At 39.3% G+C, this 17,963-nt stretch overlaps 1 protein-coding gene across 8 annotated transcripts in view; it reads left to right on the top strand.

The window, feature by feature from the left end:
- Positions 1 to 17,963, top strand: part of TULP4 (tubby like protein 4) — a 155,865-nt gene that overhangs the window by 121,250 nt on the left and 16,652 nt on the right. For all 8 annotated transcript variants that reach the window (XM_017834924.1, XM_017834920.1, XM_017834922.1 and 5 more), the window contains 6 exons: positions 1,682 to 1,848; positions 11,035 to 11,259; positions 13,508 to 13,742; positions 14,230 to 14,374; positions 15,621 to 15,765; positions 16,918 to 17,011. In XM_017834924.1, the coding sequence (XP_017690413.1) occupies positions 1,682 to 1,848; positions 11,035 to 11,259; positions 13,508 to 13,742; positions 14,230 to 14,374; positions 15,621 to 15,765; positions 16,918 to 17,011 (1,011 nt within the window). The remainder of the gene's footprint in view (positions 1 to 1,681; positions 1,849 to 11,034; positions 11,260 to 13,507; positions 13,743 to 14,229; positions 14,375 to 15,620; positions 15,766 to 16,917; positions 17,012 to 17,963) is intronic.

Genomic DNA, 17,963 nt, shown 5'->3' on the forward strand with positions numbered 1-17,963 from the left:
GCATACCGTGCCAGCTGTGGAAAAATTATCTTGAGGAACTTGCGTCTTGCCTCTGATATGTATAGAAGCATAATTCCCATGAGAAATATAAGAAAGTTGAAATAATACAAAACCATTTTAAATTGCACATAAAAGTCCCTGAAAATGACAAGTTGACAGCTTGAAACAATTTTGAGATCCTTCCTGCCAACTCTCATTTCTCTTCTGCTTCTTCATTTGAAGACAGCTTCTCGCCCACAAGTGTCTTCAAAAGATTCTTGGCAGATTGAGCATCCCAGAGCACAGAAATTTTGTCTTTACCTTCTCTTCGTCTCAGCACAAAATAACTGCCTTTCACCTTTGGTTTAAATAGTAAAAAGGTTTAAAGACTAGCTCAGTATTCTTTGCACATGCAAATCTGCCTCTGAAACACAAGCAGAAATGCAAAATACAGTTTTAGAGCTGCTCTTGTAGTGTGACAAAGAGCTAGAGGATATAAGGGTTTGAAATTATCATCCCCAAATTAAGTTGTGGGCGTTCCTTACCGTGAGGTGCCTGTAAGAGAAGTAACTGATATGTATATTCATATCCGTGTATATGAGAGACTAAGCAGGCCCTATGTGATTCTGGCAAACCCCTACTAAGCAGGTGAGTAGATTTTCACAAGTCAGAATCACAGAATCAGAGGGTTATTGGGGTTGGAAGGTACCTCTGGAGATCATCCAGTCCAATCCCCCTGCCAAGGCAGGGTCCCCTAGAGCAGGCAACACAGGAACACGTCCAGGTGTGTTTTGAATATCTCTGGAGAGGGAGACTCCAGGATGTCCCTGGGCAGCCTGTTCCAGTGCTCTGCCACCCTCAACATAAAGAAGTTCTTCCTCATGTTGAGGTGAAACTTCTTGTGTTTTAGTTTCTGGCCACTGCTCCTTGTCCTGTCACTGGATACCATTGAAAAGAGTCTGGCACCATCTTCTTGGCACCCACCTTTGAGATATTTATATGCATTAAAGAGATCCCCTCTCAGTCTTCTCTTCTCTAGACTAAACAGGCCCAGCTCCCTCAGCCTCTCCTTGTAACAGAGATGTTCCAGACTGCTAATCATCTTTATATGATGGTGGCAAAAGAAGACATATGACATGGAGGCCATATGTATTTATGGACAAAAGTCCAAGTTGTTTTAATTTCATGTTACACTAAGTTATAACTCTAGTTTGAGTTATGCTAGAAGTTAATATTCACAGATAGTGAGAACATGAGGCATTGGCAGATATTCTGCTTTTTTTCGCTGTAGGCCTTTCCAGACAAATACTCTTTGCTGCTCTCTTAGGGAGATTATTTAGCTGCACATTAACTTGATTCCACTTTTTTATCGCAAAGCTGTACGTAGGATCTTCCACATCAGTTCCACATCTCTAGTAAATTCTTGTCCTTAGGTATTTAGGAGCAACCACTGATTACCACAGAGAGAGAAAAATGAATGGTTTTTACACATGTTTTGCAACGTGCCGAGTAGGGAGAGTCATTCTCCAAAGTGCATCTATGGTGTATTTTCTGTTGTTTCAGTGAAAGGATTTAGGTTTCTAAGTACTTCAGTAGCTTTCAAGAGCATATTTTATCTGTTCAAGTTACTTTGCATAATCTGGAAATGCTGTTCCTATTGATTCTGATCAGTGATTATTACAAACCATCTTTGTGCTTTCAGATGTGGTGGTACAGTGGTGCACACAAGGAGACCTACTTGCAGTAGCAGGCATGGAAAAGCAAAACCAGCTGTTTGACCTCAGCAATGGTTCTCTGTTGAAAAGCGCACTTGTCAAGTTCTACAACGTGCGTGGGGAACATATCTACACTCTGGAGACACCTGTGCAGGTAGGAGGTACTTTTTAAGTCTGTTCTCAATGCTTTGCTGACATGTCTTTCCCACATTAGCTCATTGGTATAGAACTGCAATGTGGAAAAGGTTGCAAAATGTCCTGAATTCATTCTAAAACACATTGTAGATAAAAATGCACTATAAATAATGATTGTTTGCATTAAGGTAGTCATGAAAGATTGCGTCTGATTCTAGGGTCCAGTGTGCTAGGTATTGTTTCCCAAAATCATTGGGCCATGAACAGATAGGAAAAAAACCCCTCTTTTGTTTTATGGATAAGTGGCTGAGGAGGAAAAAAGCTAAATAAGTTGCTTAATATTGTAGCAGAGCCAAGAGCTGGACAAAAATATTCCAACTCCAGTATCATAACTACAACATTTTTCAGTCTTTGTTATTGCTGTAGTTTTCTAATGTACAATCAGTTGGTCTGATGCAGTATTTTACTTTTTACGGCATCAGATGGAAAAGGATGAATCAGAAAGTCTTGTTTCTGTTCCCACCTTCTGTACAGACTTTCACTGTAACCTCGGTCATGTAACTTGCCAAGTAAATGTCAACACTTGGTTTGTGTGCTGCTCAGGAGCACAACATGCTTGATAGATCTTCGCTGATATTTCAGAGCTCAGCTGAATGTATCTCTATTTAATTTTCTGCAGAATAGGGATGACTCTGTTCTGATTCCTGGCTGTTAGTAGTGAAACTTTATAATAGCATTAAAATCTAAAAGTGAAGGAAAGTGCTATAGATATATTAACTTAATTATGTTTAATTGTGATACCATGTATTATTTTTTTTTCAGTATACCCTGATCTGGGATGGATACAAAAGGATGACATAGTAAACCAGCTGCTAAGCCTTTGTATTTGCTTATATGTAGCATTAACCTGTGCTTATTAACTTTATCACTCTAATTTAGGTAGAATTCTTTAGTTGTGTAATGTGTAAAATAATGATCTCTTAAAGCCAACCTAAATAGTGACATCTAATGCTGATTTAGGTACCTAAAAGACTTACCCATAAACACAGCTTTATTGTCTTAAACATAGCCCCTTCAGCAAAGTAGCACAGCCCTTTCCTCTCTGGATCAGTTCTGAAGAAAAGATTTATATCAGTGTTGCTTTTTCCCAGACTAGGTAAAAAACAAACCTTGTTCTGTTACTTTAGTACCAGAATACAGTATGTCCACATTAGCTGTTGAACCAGTATAACACTGGTGTTAAGCTGTGAAATCACACTGTGGTTTGAGCATATGATCAGATCAGGCCAGGTTGCCTTAAAGTATGAGTGTGTGCAGGCTCTTCTCTTACTGTTTTGTTCCTGGTAATCTCAAATTCTCCTTAATTTAAATACCTTAATCTCCTCTAGTTTTCCATATATAGCTTCATGTTTTCAGCTCTTCTCCTTTCTCCTCTACTTAATCAGCTGGGAGAAAGCACATACTGTGGCTGATGTGAGGGCTAATCATTCTGCCATTATATGAGTACTTCTAGGGCAACTGACAGGCCAGACAGAACAGGTTACTATCAAGTTTATATTGCAGTATTTCTCATTGTAAAAGTACTAATGTAAGTCTCTCAGCTCTTTCCAGCTGCTAGTTTTCATGGAAATGGCAGTATTTTAGTGTAATGGAGATTTCTTCCCACATTGTCAACTGCAGATGAAAAGCCAACAACTTGGGAAGTTGTAAGCCGGGTTGGAAGTGAAGGATGGGGAGGGTCAGGGGGTGGCTCTCACCACTTAATAACAGAATCATGGAGTCTCATTTCCTTTGGAAACCGGGATAAAAATAACATTCAAACTGATATGTTTAATAAAAACCATAAATATATGTGTATAAACCTGCTTAAAATTAGTCACTCCTCTTCTCTTATTAATTAGCTTTTATTCTCTTTATTTGGTGCATTTAAATTCATATTTACTCAGCTGCAGGAGGAAGTGAGGGGTTTTTCAGAAGGCCACCTGTATCTGCTCATGTGGACTTTATTCTTTTATGTATTTGAATGCTAATCTAGCAGCATTACCAGCTAAGTGACAGATATGCTAGAACATTGTTAAGTCATCGGTGTACTAACAAAGCCAGAAAAAAACACTGTTGCAAAAGAAAATTGCTAGTAACTTTTGTTATGCTGTGCCTCTGCTCCAAAGATGTATATGCAACAATGACAGAGTGAGTCAGTGGTCCCAGTAATTTGTCTCATGACAAATTCATCAGAGTAGATTAATTAGTTTTCTGTACCATAACAGTCAGCCTTTCAGTGTGATTTTATAAAATTCATTACTGGTTATTGAAGGAAAAAAAAAGAAGAAAATAAAATAATTTCCTCATCTTGAACTCCTCTGCTAAAACTTTTTCTTCTGAAGAAGAAATGTGTGACCGGAAAGGCACATTTATTCTAAATGACTGTTCTGAACATAAAGGCCAGAAAAAGTAAAACAGCCATGAACATAGAAGATGGTGGATTACAGGTCTAAAACTGATTTTCCATGTGGTCCTCTGTTCCAGTTCTTTGGTAAAGCAGATATCTGAAAATGAATTTTATCTGAAGATTAATTTTATCAGTAAAATATACTGAATTGTTTTTGTTTCTGCTGTTTGTCTGTCCTGTCTTCAGTAGGATATTCAGGAAACAGGAGATTTTATTGTTTATAACAGAACTCAGTCTAAAATATGCAACTTGACTGGAATGTTACTGAACATAAAATCACTGCAAACCCCAAAGGTAGAATAGATTTGGGAACTGCAAGTAACTCATCTTGATGATGACTCTTGTCGTGGATCCCTTCAAGGTGTTTTATATGCTCTCTTCTCCTCCAGCTTTAGTATGATTTTGGCATCCTCTGTCTCATTTGATTAACTCTCTTAAGCTTTTACCTTCAGTGTAGAAATTTATAGTTCATAAACTTAGTTTGCTGACTATAAAACCCCAGAGAGAGAAATCACACTTGTTTAGAAGTATTGAAATGAAAGCAGTAGCTTTGCATGAAAAACAGCATTCATAAACAGAGTGGTATAAACATAGTGTAACACTGTCTCCTGTTCCCTGCTCTGGGGCTTCAGCCTGCCACCCTGACATACTGCAAGAATGTATTTGCAGAATGTAGTGGAAAGAACTGAACAAGCATCAGTAAGGGTTGGTCCAATATTGAATTTTTGCTACGCAGAATAAAACTGGTTTGAACTTTGAAAGAATGATGAAAAAATTTTGGAAGAAACTTCAGAATATCACACCGGACCGAACTGTGTCCGTACTGTGATCCAGAGTTGATACTGGTTATTTGCTTTACACAAAGGGCGTATCTTAAGAGCTGTTGATCAGCTGATGGCTGTTCAAAAATGTACTATTGATTTCTGTAAATTTTTTCTTGTACTAGACTTGTCCTTGTACACATGAACAGCAACCTCATGTACCAAAAATATGCCCAGTTATTTTAGCTGGCAGTTTTTTCCATGGTCCTGCTTTTCCAGAATTTGAAAATATGATTACAACAGCAGGCTGCCCTGCTGGTCATAATTTTATTACTGGAAGAATATTAATTTATTACATTGTTTGTTAAGTCTCGAAAATCTTTCACTGGCATCAAGCAGGGATGAGAATGATCAACTCATTTAAGACTATTTTAGAGTCTTGCTAAAATTGTTTGGTGGAAATGCTGCAACCCAGTTCTGTCACTTCAGAATTTCTCATCTAATGTGCAGACAGGTCTTTATTATATCAACTAACTGTACCTGCTGTCACTTCTGAGTGGATACAGCTGCTTCATATCTTCCCATATCTTGAACTTTAAACAGGAGTTTCCCACACTACAAAATTATCTAACTTCCAACTTTAACAAACTTGTGATTTTTTTCCATCTGATGGTTCAAAGTTGTACCTTATATTTGGGTTCCTTTTTCACTTTTTATAATTTTTTATATGTCCCAGAGAGGGAGGGGAACAAGAGCGCAGATTTAAAATGCAAATCTTATCTATACACTTTTACTTCTACAGTAAATTTACATTAGCTTATGATTTTATATCACTGTGTAACTGGTGTAAGGACAGATTAAACCTCAAGGGTAGTGAACAAGGAGGAGGACAGTGAACTAAGCCTCACATGTTGTATAGGCAGCAAGATTAAATGCAGAAAAACGGTATTTGTAATATTTTTAAACCCTAATTCAAAGTGGTGTAGTAAACACTAAATCTTTATGGGAGAAGTTTCCAGAAGTCTTTGAGAAGAAGACCCACTTGCTATAGACCTGCTGCTGTCAGCATTTTACAGGCTGCTTCTCCACTGGAAATGTCCCGGCATCTAAATGAATAGATTTAAGATTATGTGATCCCACGGAAACCTTGTAGTTCTGTAAAAGCTATTTTACTTGGGCCTGAGAAGGAAGGTGCAATTTTAGGTTAAATTCAGTTCAAAAGGCTATGAGAGATGAGGCTGCTTTTTATGTTACTCAGCTGAACTTATCTTCATTTATTTCACACGGAGCGTTCAGGTTGACTGAGCGTTCATGTTGACTTTCATTTATATTGCGTGAAATCAATCCTATTTAGTTGTTATTGGATGACAACAAAGGTTCAAGAAGAATTTATTTTCTTACAGAAACAAAAGCAACAGTTTAGAACTAACTGATGAAACATGCGTTAGGATATCAACAAGGACCTTGATATTTTTCATACAGGTCATAAGATCATCTCTGACTGCTGCAGAAATGGACTGTGATCAGGAGTGGAAAATGGAGACACTTGTCTAAGCAAAGACTTCTTTAAAAAAAATTACTGTAGAAATAGAGAGCATGTAAGAAACATTTGCAAGTCAAATAAGAGTTTATTATACGAAAAATCATATAAGGCCACAGCAGTGTAATTTCTGACCATGTCATAGTCTTTATTGCTTTTATCACCATCAGTTCTTAACAGTTAATATTTTTCCCATGTAAATATGGGGAACAGAAGAATGAAGGAGTTACGTTCCTTTCCAGCAACCATCCACGAATGCTGTGGCAGTACAGAGATGTGCACGCACAATTCCCAAGAGCCAGGTGGGCACTGCAGCCATTGCACCTTTCAGCTTGAGAAAAACAGGGAAAATTGTGCATCACCACATCAGCAGTCTCAAGCGAAAGCAAGCTAGCAACGTATTTACACGTGCCATTCACTAGATACTGTTTTGCAGTTGTGTTTTTTCTCCTGAGAAAAGTCTTGCTAGTTCCTGGGCTTTCTGCCCTAGAATACCATTTTTGTTTCATTACCAGTGGGAGTCCGAGTGCCAGCAAAGAAGGGGTTTGTTCAAGCAGCAGGCAGGCCCCATGGCTCAGGATTTCTGAGCTCAAGGCAGGCAGCAAGAACCAGCTTGAACAGTGTTTTCATTGACTGACCTGCATACAAGTGATGGAAGGTATATAAATTATGTTCTCTCCTGTAGGAGAGACAGATGAGTGACTTACAAGAAGCGACCACAGAGCTTTGAGCAGGAATATCTATTCCTGCATGTTTTTCTAAGGGGAGCCAACATCCCAACTGGGGTACAGATTTGAGCAGATGTTTCTGAGTTTCAAGCTGACTCTGAAAAAAATGGCAAAAGAGCTCCTTGTTGGACACTTGCCGAGATGTGTTTTCAGTCAATATTTCTCCTGATAAAGCATCTATTTTTTTTTTTGTCCTTTTGCCAATTATTTCTAATACTTAATTGTGGTAGAGCGGAATCCTACCTATGTGTTCAAGTTCAAGGGGTTTTCCATGATTATTTTCCCTACATGTTTGTATTTAAACCCTGGAATTCATTCAGGTATTTACAGTTTGTGCTGAGATTTTTCAAAACCTGATGGGATTTTTATATGCAAAGTGGGATTAGAAATTCTCATGTTATATTTGTAGCTGCATTTCTTTGTTCCTAGCAGAAAAAAAAAAAACTATGCAAACATGGAAAATAAAATTCTTCTGTGCTAGAGTCTGCTTGTTCATTTTGTAACAGGTGCAATTTGGGTACAACTTTTGTCTTTTTTTTTGCTAAAACAGTGCAAATAAGTGGATGCTTTATGAGGAGCAATACTTTTGTGTTGGATGTTGGAGTTCAATTGTTTTCTCTCAGTAGAGGTTGAAAGGAAAGCTGTGGCCAGCTCGTAACTGACTTGCTATAGTAATTGATTCATATCCCCTGTCCATCAAGGGGAAGAGTGGGAAGCATAGTTATTGAAAAATATTATTGGAGCAATACACTTAAAGGTCAAGTCAGCTCTGGCATTTGAGTGATCTTTTCTTTCTCCAAGACTGTAACAACAGGCTAATTTTCCCTGAATCTCCTCTTAAATCTTAGCCTTTAATCATAAAGGAAGTGTTACTGAATACTAGGCTTGAGGGGTACAAAGGGTCTGAGCATTTCATAGAAAAGAAAGGCAAAGTGTGTCTGGTGAATCAGTAAGCAAAGACAAACCAGTGTGGTACAAGTGCTCTTTGATGAGATTGAAAATATTAAAACATACGAGCTGTGTGGGGATATGAACTGTACAAAGGGAAGAGTAGAAATGTCATTATTTACAAACAGTACTACACTTGTAGGTGTTGTATGTTTGTGTCTTTACTTAAACATGCACCCACTCACATATTGTTTGCATGAAAGTACAGAATGTAAAGGCATCATACATTCAGAAGTTTAGAAGGTGACTGAACTACGGTTGCCCGTTGGAAAACTGTGGTGAAGCCAGGCAGGAAGGCAATGTCTTTCAGCTTCTGACTTTCTGCACTTCCTGAGCTCCATGGTGCTGTGTTGCTGGAGGTCCCACACAGTGCTTCAAAGCTTCTGAAAAACCTTTTCCTTGAGACTGTGTTTAAGATTGCAAAGGTTCTCGCACTGGTACTATCTGCATCTCTGCTGTTCTCTGCATACAGAGTAACCTGAGAAAAGAAGTGGTTTCATTTGACTCTTATTTGGATGAACAGTGTGTATCACACAGTGGGTGTGATATACTGGGTTATAATAGCTGCAATACTCAATACTGTGGTAGGGCTGTCTGGGTGTGCTGTATTGGATTATGATAGCTGGGATATCAGACTTCTCTTATGGCATCAAAGCCTACACAATAAATAAACATTTGTGTACCAAGTCACATACTTGTTTGTTTCCTCACTATATTTATAGGTAAGCTAGGGAAGTAGTTGATGCAAGGTGAATAGAAGAATGACGTTTGGATCCCATTGTAACAGTCAGGTGAATAGTTCTGCCCATGCTGGAATTTAGCCCTTGGGGAAAATCAAGGTAACTTCTACTAGTGCCATTCTCAGACTGTCATATAGTAGACATGGCTGGTACCTAACTTGTGTCGGTGCCTTTTCAATTGCATTTATTTTGCAAGCAGCTTGAACTGTCTCATTACTGCCAGACAGTATGAGGGCTGAGCCACACTCACAAATTATGAAAATACCAATCAGTAGGGGATACTTTATGTGATCTCTCCTTAAATTTAAGCCTGTACCCCACAGATTATGGTTATGACAAGCTATGTAGTAATTATTGGTGGTACACAAAGGGTTTCTCAATTCTTTTGAAGTTCTCCACTACAAAATGCCTTTAGCAATTACTGTGAAAATTACAAGGTTCACATGTTGCTGCTTTCTATTTGCATATCAGTCAGCCTGAAGATTTGTGCCTTTGTGGAAGAGTGTGTGTGTGTGTGTGTGTGTGTGTGTGTGTGGTATTGCCTAGATGTAATTAAAATGAAGTGTCTTCATTTCTCCCACTTTAAAACCAATATTTTCCTTGAAATCTGAGTCTAGGATAAGACGACGTAGTAGGGAAGATCTTTTCTGTGAAGTTTTTCATCAAATGCTTTATCTTGATGGTAGTGCTGTGCCCTACATTTTGCTTCATATCATTCATATCAAAACATATTTTCCCAGTTTCTCACCTTTAAGCATCTTGAATCTGTAACTGAAAGGAAAGCTTTTCCCCCAGACTAGATTAGTAACTTCTGGGCTGGTGTAACCCTGCTATCTGGGTACCATATTGCTAATAGAGGAGTGGATAAAAGCTATTACTGGTGGTACCTTGACCCTATCTTCTTGTTTGGTGCATCTGCTATGAAAAGATATTCCAAAGATACCCTGACCTTTCAGTAAATATAGTTCATTATTTAGATGAAAAACATGTTTGCTTAAACTTTTGAGTGTCATAGATTGTGAAAATAAGGAAGCCCTTCACAGGAAGGAGTAAACCATTTGTAGTTCGCTGATCGCAGCCTCTTGTATAGTATTCTTCATGGAGTGAGAGTTCCATCTTTACTCCATGTTGTTTATTTGTAAAGAGATAGCAGATAGGGGATTGAAATACCACAGGGTTTGTGCGTATATGCAAATACAGGTGCTTTGTAACTCAGAAAGCAAGAGATGACAGGTGGACGCAACTAACACTTATGAAGGGCAAAAGTAATGGTGATAGATCTATAAGAGGTCCCAACAGACTGGTACTTTACATGAAAAAATGGGATTTAGGAGGAAAGTTTAGAGGGTTCCTTGCAAGCAGGGAATAATGTCTAAAACAGTAGTAATTTATTCTGCATTGTAACACCTAGTATCAGTTGCCCCTCACTCCTTCTAGTTTTACTGTCATGATTTAGACATTTCTGAGTGTAGAAAAGCAGAAGACGAAAGGCCGTTCTCTGTTTTATTCCTAGTGCTCTTTCACAGTTCATTTCCTCTGGGAATAGTTCAAAAGAGACACTGTGCAGTGGAAAAGTCAGTGCAAGACAAGAAAGCTGATTGGATTTTCTCCACTCATTTTCTGTCTCTGGGCATATAATTTAACTTTTCAGTTGTAAAATGTGAGATGTTACCAGTGGATGAGGCTTGATTAGGTGACTGAAAAAATCATTTGAATAGGGCATCAAAAGATCCTGCTTTTTAACACTGTGTGACTTTAAAGTCACTTATCTAGGTACTGAATTTGGTAGATGATTTCTTGTGTGATGAAGCCTTCTGAGTAAAAAGCACTATATAAACATCAACTGCTGTTATTGATGATTTCAGATGTTCCCGTTCTTCTCCCTTTTTGTGGGCTGTAGCAGGCACTTTTAAGTTTCTGCAAGACTTAGGGTAACATGATCGGTGCTGAATTCATGTGATCAGTTGCTGTACAGCTATCTTGGCGAAAGATCTTTTAAGAAATTCTTTTAAAGTAGTATCCTTTTGCTCTTCATGCAGCGTCCCATCATCTCCATCTGTTGGGGTCACAGGGATTCACGCCTGCTGATGGCTTCCGGACCTGCATTGTATGTAGTCAGAGTCGAGCACAGGGTCTCCAGCCTGCAGCTGCTGTGCCAGCAGACCATAGCTAGCTGTCTGCGGGATGACAAGGACATCAGCAAACTCACCCTGCCCCCTCGGCTCTGCTCGTACCTCACCACTGCCTTTATACCAACAATCAAGGTAAAAGGAAAGAAATGTTTGTCTTGGGAGGAGGAGGAAAGGGTTACTAGATTTCTCCCCCATGGTGCTCCTAAGTGACAATGGCTAAATTATAAGATATTATTATACTTATCATTTTAGAAGCTTGATTAAGGGTCATTCCTGTCTTCTTCAAGAGCCCTGTGATGCATTTGGTGCCTATGAAAAATCTGAAAAGAAGGCTCACACATGCTGATCTACATTATTCCATGGAGATGGCTTTTCCAAGTACATTGCAGGGGTAAAATATGCTGGTGACTCACAAAGACTTGTGAAGAAGCTCATGCTGATGATAATACTGTGTCATGGTTATAGGAGGGATTCACAGGGGTAAAACTGTTGCCTCCCTGCATGTCACGAGTGCTTATATTGCCAGGAAAATTAGACTTAAGACCTGGGGCTCCCAAGTATTTCTGCTAACAATGAGTTCTGCTTACAATGAGTTCTGCTTACCTTGCTGCTCCAACAGTGCTATGGAAAAATGAACCAGATATTACACCATTTCCTGTACCGCGAGCAGAACCGTCTGCACAATGTGTTTGTTTCATGGTTTTGCCCTCAGTAACATCTTTGGATTTCCAAACTTTTTATCACAGCCTATAATCCAGAGCATTAGCTGGTAAATGCTCAGCATTCAAACACAGTTTTTTGTGATTTTTTGTGTACGTGCTACAGCATTCTCTTGAGCCAGCTTCAGGTCCTTGTCAAAACATTGCAGAGCTAGGACAACTAATTTGAAATCAGTGGAGCTGGCCTAGCTTAAATGAGAACAAATTTTGCTTAAAAAATAATTAATTCAGCATGATTCCATTTGGCTACTGCTAATCAGGGCAGTTTGTGCAACTGTAAAACATTTCACTTGTCAGAGAAGAATAAATGCCTTGCTGTAACCCTAAGACCTCCATCCCCAAAGATGCAGAGCATCTAAAAAACCAGTGGTCTTCACTTCTTTCTAGAATGCCTCCTTCTCTCCAGGATGCCTCTTTCCATGTTATTCCAGACCAGCCCTGGAGCTCTATAGAGCATCAGTGACAATTGCTTGGCTGTTAGGGAAGGCAGGCGAGGGGAGGGGATGAAGACAGCTGTTGGCTGTAGCAAGGCTGGGAGCCATGGTGGGGCTCAGAGGGGCAGAGGCAGTACAGGAGCACATTGTTGCCAAAAACCCTTCTGTCACCTCCCAGAGGCGATGCTGGATGGGTAACAGTTGTGGTGCTTCGAGACTGAAGCTGAGAGGCTGAAGCAGGGTTTCCAGAAGCCATTCTTGTGCTCTTTCTTGGGTGTTTCTGGAGCTTCCTCAGCACTTATTTATACTTTACCCTGGACTCTCACGCAGCCACATGCTCAACCTACGTTGTCAGCCATGCCTTCAGTGTTTGCAAAGGCACCCTCTTTCATGCGCACGATCCCCTACCCCCTCCAGTTCACGGACTACATTATAGGTCACTCCTCAGCCTATATCCATCTTGCAAGGTTAAGAAAGCCTATTTTTCCCTACCTTTTTTTTCTCATGCTTTCATTTTGAAAGAAACTGTGTTGACTTATACATATTAATAGTATTTGTGTCATACAGGCTATATTGTCCTACACAAAAGCAGTCCTACTGCTTTAGAACCAAGTTTTTCATGGATTAACAGAGTGTGGCTGGCAAGCAGGGCAAAGTAACCCACTCTGAGCTATGTGCTTGTATTTCTTGACATTGCACACAAATGGGCCCTCAGCAAAGATGTGCTTGGAAGTGATATAAGAAGTACAAGCTTCTTCCAGAGCTGATAGCATTGTAGCATAGTGGCATTCCATGTACTATTACTAACCAGCAGTGGAAATCTGAGTGGCCAGGTACGCTTGGAGGGCCTACAAGAGACGATACTCTGATATTTGACTTGACCACATTACCCAAGTTCAAAAAGACGTCTATGATACAAGCCAAAACTTGAAGACAGGTTTATTTTCTAATTCAGTCCTCTGACCACAGGTTCAACCATCCTTTTTGATGTAACTAGTTGTCGTTTTCTGTGTACAACTGCTTTTGACCCAACCAAAAATACACAGACACTGTCTTTCTTGCATGTGGGTCCTGCATAACTCACAGAGTAACCTGTACTAATCTTCACCTACCAAATTAGAGCTGGGTTCAGATTCAGTTAGTTTTGTTGGGATTAAGTCACCATAGGAAAAAAAGCAACCAATAACCTATAGGAAACTTTCTCTTTCCTTCCTTCATTTAATTAAGCCTCCTATCCCAGACCCAAACAATATGAGAGACTTTGTCAGCTACCCAACAGCTGGTAATGAACGGCTTCACTGCACAATGAAGAGGACAGAAGATGACCCAGAGGTTGGTGGTCCATGTTATACCCTGTACTTGGAATACCTTGGGGGACTGGTGCCTATCCTGAAAGGACGTCGTATCAGCAAGTTGCGGCCAGAGTTTGTCATCATGGATCCTAAAACAGATGGAAAAGCAGGTAGAACTGAGTTATTGTTCTGTATAAAAAATGATTTAGAAATACTTTTGATATTAAATCCTCAAGAGTTTAAAAATATATATATGCGCAACATAAATGGTGGTGTCTGATATTTTTTCTTATGTGAAAAAACCTTTAGCATGACCTAGACTCAAACCTCTGAAATTATACCATGCTGCCTTTTGTTTTACAAAAGAGAACTTCTTGTAATGGAAAATAGACTGCTAATTAGAAGAAAATATTTTTTAGTCTGAATTTTGAAGTCAGGTGAATGCTATTCACCTCTCTGAATCATGTTCACTTGAGTTCAAAATATTGCAAATTTGGAGTTTATACTAGGCAGGGTGAAGAATGTTTACTTTTTCTCTGCCTAGTTTTATTTCAATTACTGCTTGTGAATTGGGTTTATGCTTCTGGTCACTGAGAGTTGTAATTTATACCAGTTTTCTGAAGTAGCACTTAAATTTTCTGGGGCCTGTCTTGATAGATGAAATCTATGGAAACAGCTTGATTTCCACTGTGATTGACAGCTGCAACTGCTCTGACTCCAGCGATATCGAACTCAGCGATGACTGGGCAGCAAAGAAATCTCCAAAAATCAGTCGAGCTAGCAAATCACCTAAACTCCCCAGGTAATAATTTCTTGGATATTTCTTCTTCTTCCCCATGGGTTCGTTCTATCTTTGTCTGTTTCCCCCTTTCTCTCTATCTCTCTGTCTCTTGACCCCTTGTAAAATTAAAAGCAGACTCCTTTGGGTAGATAGGAATCATACGATTGGGGTCTTCTTCAGTGTGCAGTCATGGGATGATGTCAGAGATTGGTGTAGAGTTGGACTTCGTGGAAGATTCTGGGGTAAAATGTAATGGGAAACAATAGGACACCACTTCTCCCTAGACCTCAAAGAAAGATTTTATGAACTCTCCCACCTCTGCCTTTGCCACATATGAACTCTTGCCACCGTGGAATATATTTGTCCTTCAAACAGACTGTGTTTTTACCCCCTCAGTGCTTAGAGTCCCTGATCTAGTTAAAACCTTTATTTCCTCAGAGATATTTTCAGTCGTATGTCCATGCATAGGTGGCATAGATCCTGACAAGTGGCACTGATGCTGTGGTGGCCTTTCAAGGGAGCCTTAACAAACAGACCCTCCTAAACACAGTGTTGACAAGGTTCTGTAAGAATATGCAAACCAAACTTCCAAGCTATCAATTTGTCCAGTTGTTTTCCTGACAGCTCTTCATTATATTCATTATGTGCATAGATAGAATCCCCAAACCTGCACGGAGCCTTACTGATGTCTGTGGTGTTTCTCATAGGCACTGACCTCTATATGCCAGCTTCATGTTACAGAATTAAGGCCCTGATGCCTTCTAGCTGCAGGTGACACTTTTCCAAAGACTGTATTAGAGCTTGCCCTGGTATGAGGGAGAGCAAATGCATCCTTTTATGTGTGAACACAATGTGTGAAATACCAAAGTTTTAGTTTGGCAAAAGAACTAAACTTGACAAAAGAACCGTCAATTCCTGAGCCTAAACCTGAATGGGCTCAGGAAAAACAACTATCTTGCACCCTTGGTTTTCTAAGAGCATACTTTTGAAATGCAGCTTCTGTTTGTTACTTTTTCTGCGACTGAGCTCTTTCAGGTGGCTGAACTCATATTCTTGACCCCCTTTGCATAGTGGGAGATATGACTTACTGCGTGTCAGGTCTGCTGTATGTTTTATTTTAACCCGTAATTCTCTGTCCTGTAGACTCTTTATTAGCCACTTAGAGAACACCACACCAGTTGTCTTCATTACATCTTTACTCTCAAAGACATGAATTTTGTGCATTTTCCACGCCCACTGATGATTCTAATTATTGCTTTATCTGCAGAATCAATATAGAAGCTCGCAAATCTCCAAAGATGTCCCGAGCTGCGCAGGAGATATCAAGATCACCAAGGTTACCAATAAGGAAACCCTCTATTGGTTCACCAAGCCTGACCCGAAGAGAGTTTCCTTTAGAAGATATTACCCAGGTATTGTGCCTATTGTTACCATACCTGATTCAAATGGATTTTCTTCAAGAGGCAGCAAGTTGTGATAGAGATCCAATGTTCACCAATAAAAAAATTTCATCTAATTACAGTTACTAGAAGGAACAACTAGAGAATTGCATCTTCCAGTTAAATATTAATGTTCAAAAGTGCCAGTGGAGCATCAAGTGTTATTTGAGAAATCCCATCACCACTAATTTTTGTCAATGCAAATCCATGTGAGAAGTTTTATTCCAAGTGATATTGTTGGCTTTGTAAAAATGTGAAAATGCTTCATTGGTTTCTCAGAGCTGTCTTAATACCACCGTAATTCTCTGCTTTGCTAGGGATTGCTGAGATAAGGAAATGTTTGCTTCAGAGTTCTCTGCTTCAATGTTCTCTGTTTCATAATTACATGGAACAGTCTTAACTGGAAGGCAGGCAAGGATTTAGTACTTTGTACTCTTTGTGGTGTTCATGTCCTCAGGGTAAATGAAACTTAGCAGGCTGTAGAACTATCTGGGTTACATATTTGATTAATAACAGCCTGGATTCTTTTAGTTTGGTTTGCTTTGCTTTGGTTTTTTTCTGCTCTCTTGTTTCACTTTTTCCTTTTTATGAAAAATTCTAGATAGTTACACAGAGATAGGACCAAAAGTCCCTTGAATAGGGCAGGAGACCCGAGGCTTAGATCCTGCTCTTAATATTGACAGCATAACTCCTGGCCTTTGAGAAAAATTTCTTGGTCTTTCAGACCCATAATATATTCACCATGGCAACGATGGTTTGGAAAGTTGCTTTAGGAGCTCCAGGGACAAATATGTTTGCTGTTATGAGTAATTAATTTGTGCCTTATTGTTTTGTAAAGTGACTCAAGCATAGAACCAACGGGCAGGGTGTATTACTTTCTGAAATACAAAACAGCCATGCTCTTGCTGTACAGAAAAGCAAGCATTTGAAAACAGACCTGCTCTCACTGAGCAGACATTATGTTGTTCAGTTGCTACAAAGGCACATTAGGCTGTTTCAGTACAATAAAAACAAGAGAAGCTGAAATTGCATTATCACGTGCAATAGCTTGATTGCTCTGCAGTTCTTTCTTAGAGTTTGATACAGATTTTATCAGGTAAAAATGATCTTGTTTTTGCTTTGCAGCACAACTACCTTGCTCAGGTCACATCTAATATCTGGGGAACCAAATTTAAAATTGTGGGTTTGGCTGCTTTCCTACCAACTAACCTTGGTGCAGGTAAAAGTGAACTCTGTTGATTTTTTTACATGTCAAATTCTTTCTAACAAACAACAAACTTATGCCATGACATTCTTTTTAAGTGATCAAAAGACTTCTTTAACAAAGCACTTATTTTCTGTGGACAATAGGAATTAGATTTTATGAAATTCACTGTAACTAAAGGAGATCAAAATCTATAAATACAATAATGACATGATCAATAAAATGCTAAAAGTCTCACTTGTAATAAACTGATTAATTAACATTCAAGCCCGGACCTTTATTTTTACAGTTTATTTGAACAAAACCCACACAAATAAAAAAAAGTTTTTGCAAGAGGAGTATAACAATCATGGGTATTAAGTTACTGTAATAGAAATATTTTTAATAGTCAGATTTTTGTAGTAATTTAGCTAGAAATTATGCAAAAATAATGTTAAAAAAGCTCTTACAGCATCATGCTCAAGATTCTTCAGGTACATAGCCTTATCGTAGGGTTCTCCTGCTGGAGCATGAGTAGGTTCACCTGCTGGAGCATCAGTAATCTGGTAGCCTTCATTAAAGTAGCGGTTGTCTAGACTATCAACCTTGTTTTGGGTAGGCCAGTCCTACCCAGATAGCTCTGTTGGAAGGAAGAAGTCTGAGAAAAGAGCAGGGTACCACCTAGTTGAACTGAGCTCTGAACTGAAATATTAATGCAAGTATAGCAGTTTAATGAGCTCTTTGGAAAACTTATGTTTTCCTGTGTTGTATTATATAGTTAGAGTGACCTTCTCTTAGATGGATTGCCTCACAGGGCTGACGAGCTCCATCTGCCTGGGGGGCTGGGAATCGAACCCAGGTCGCAGCAGTGAGAGTGCAGCACCCTAACCACTAGACCACCAGGGCCCTCACTGCCACTGTCCAAGCTTGCTCGGCCCTGGCAGATGAACCTCAGGATTAAAGGGTGGGCTCAGTTCAGCGCACGCTG

This window comes from Lepidothrix coronata, unplaced genomic scaffold (genome assembly GCF_001604755.1).
Source record: "Lepidothrix coronata isolate B3197 unplaced genomic scaffold, Lepidothrix_coronata-1.0 Scaffold245, whole genome shotgun sequence".
Lineage (NCBI taxonomy): Eukaryota > Metazoa > Chordata > Aves > Passeriformes > Pipridae > Lepidothrix > Lepidothrix coronata.